Genomic DNA, 2,472 nt, shown 5'->3' with positions numbered 1-2,472 from the left:
TTTCAGTCGGCAAATAACAGCAGCGCTGATGGTTCACCGCAGGAACAGAGTCTGAAGAAGAAACAGGCCGCTACGCTGGCCAGCATCAGAGATCTGATCAGTCAGGTACATACAGACCCTGTTTTCTGTCCTACAACATGCTCCTGTCTGACTGTGAACGATTCATCAGTGCGCATTACACACAGCCATTCAAAAATTTCATTTTATTCAGCAAAGATGCATTAAATCGATCAAAACTCACAGAAAAAAAAAATTACAAAACATTTCATTGACTTGATGAAAAGGTAGTAATTAATTAAATCATAAAAATGCAAAAATAAATTAATCATTTAAAAATTAAAATAAATTAAAATAAAACAATTACTAATCATTAATTAAATCATACAAATGTCAAATTAAAACAAATAATTTTAAAACAAAATAAAACACTAATAATTGAATCATAAAAATGTAAAATTTAAATATTTTTAAAATAATAACAAACTAAAACACTAATAGTTAATTAAATCATAAAAATGGCAAATTAAAATAAATAATACATTTTTTAAGAAATAATTTTATTCAGCAATGATGCATTAAATAAACTGATCAAAAGTGACAGTAAAGACATTTATAATGTTGCTAAATATTTCTATCTCATTGAGTTTATGAAAACCTAATAATTAATACCAAAATTTTAATTAAAATAAATGAATTTTAAAATAAAAACAATCAAAATAAAACTACTAATCATGAATTAAGTGTAAAAATGTTAAATTAAATCATTTAAATGTAAACATTTATAATGTTACAAAATATTTTGATTTTAAATAAATGTTTCCCTTTTGACATATCTATTCATCAAAGAATCCTAAAAAAATAAAATGTATCACCGTTTCCACAAAAACATGAAGAAACAAATGTTTTCAACATTGATAATAATCAGAAATGTTTCTCGAGCAGCAAATATTAGAATGATTTCTGAAGATGATGTGACACTGAAGACTGCAGTAATGATGCTGAAAATTCAGATTTTATCACAGAAATAAATTACATTTTAATAGAGATTCAGATAGAAAACAGATATTTTAAATTGTAATAATATTTCACAATATTACTGTATTTTCTGTATTTTTTGATCAAATAAATGCAGGCTTGATGAGCAGAAGTGATTTCATTAAAAAAACAAACTTGGGGACTTTATTATAATTGCATAAAGGGGATTTTATCATAACCAGACTTTATTAAAACCATCAAAATAACTTTCTCTCCCTATTCCCACTGAATATTGGGTTTTATTCAGAAATGCATCAGATAATGAAAGTTAAACGCATTAGGAATGCCATTTCATTAAGTCAGATTTGGCCTATTCATTACTCTTCAGTTCAGGAAGGACATTTTTTAACTTAATAATGTTGTGAAAACTGTAATAACTGGAAGAGAATCCAATGACTAATTCAGCAACTGAATCATAAGCTCAATTTGACTGATATCTTTATCAATGAATCTTCCTGTTAATTTTGCTATAGGACCAGATGTGCTGTAAGCTGTAGTAACAGTTTTTATCATGCAGAAGTATTTTAGTTTGACATGCTTTGGTCTCAGACTCTTGCTGACGTGAGTTTCTGTATGACAGGAACAGACGAGAGTTTTTAAATAAAGCACTCAAATCTCTCAGGACTTACAGATCTCGAGCTGCTCGTGTCACTTCAGATAAACCATCTGTCTTCAGAGTGTTCAAACTCACAGTAATCAGCTGTCCACAGTTTTGTGTGATAATGTCAGAATTTGAACTAGTATTTATGACTTTAAGGATGGCCCTAGCAACCACATAGCAACACCCTAGAAACTCCATAGCAGCACACTAAAAGCACTTAAAACCACTTTGCAGCTGTAGATATTAATAACATGTTTAAGGTTGCAAAATATTTCTATTTCCATTTTGCTGAGTTGATGAAAAGCTAATTGATAATTAAATAATACAAATGTCAAATTAAAATTAATTAATAAAAATAAAACATATAAAACAGTAAAAACAATTTAAAAAATAATTATTATTCAAATCATACAAATGTAAAATATAAATTTTAAAGCAAATACTATTAAAATAAAAAACTTTCAAATAATGAATTAATAATAGAAATACATTAATAATAATAATAATAATAATAAATAAATAATATAAAAATAATAAACAATCCCAAATAAAACACTCAAATACATCATTAAATGTTTCAAAATATTTTTATTTCATTGAGTTGATGAAAAGCTAATAATTAATTAAATCAAAAAATATAAAATTAAAATAAATTAGCAATTTTAAAAATCAAAAATGAAAATTATACAACTACTAATCATAAAAATGTAAAATTAATTTATAAATAATTTAAAAACAAAACTATCAAAATAAAACACTTTTAATAATTAATCAAATCATAAATATGTAAAGTTCAAATACATTTTCAAATAAGATTTCTGATTTCAAACAATTTT

The 2,472-nt window shown here is 25.2% G+C and overlaps 1 protein-coding gene across 1 annotated transcript in view; it reads left to right on the top strand.

Moving 5' to 3' along the window:
- Window positions 1–2,472, top strand: part of LOC107678713 (1-phosphatidylinositol 4,5-bisphosphate phosphodiesterase beta-2) — a 39,366-nt gene that overhangs the window by 34,645 nt on the left and 2,249 nt on the right. Inside the window, exon 30 of the mRNA XM_016474083.1 lies at window positions 7–105. Coding sequence (XP_016329569.1) covers window positions 7–105 — 99 coding nt within the window. The remainder of the gene's footprint in view (window positions 1–6; window positions 106–2,472) is intronic.

The sequence above is a fragment of the Sinocyclocheilus anshuiensis genome, unplaced genomic scaffold (genome assembly GCF_001515605.1).
Source record: "Sinocyclocheilus anshuiensis isolate Anshui unplaced genomic scaffold, SAMN03320099.WGS_v1.1 scaffold208, whole genome shotgun sequence".
Lineage (NCBI taxonomy): Eukaryota > Metazoa > Chordata > Actinopteri > Cypriniformes > Cyprinidae > Sinocyclocheilus > Sinocyclocheilus anshuiensis.
This window is presented reverse-complemented; position numbering and strand designations above follow the sequence as displayed.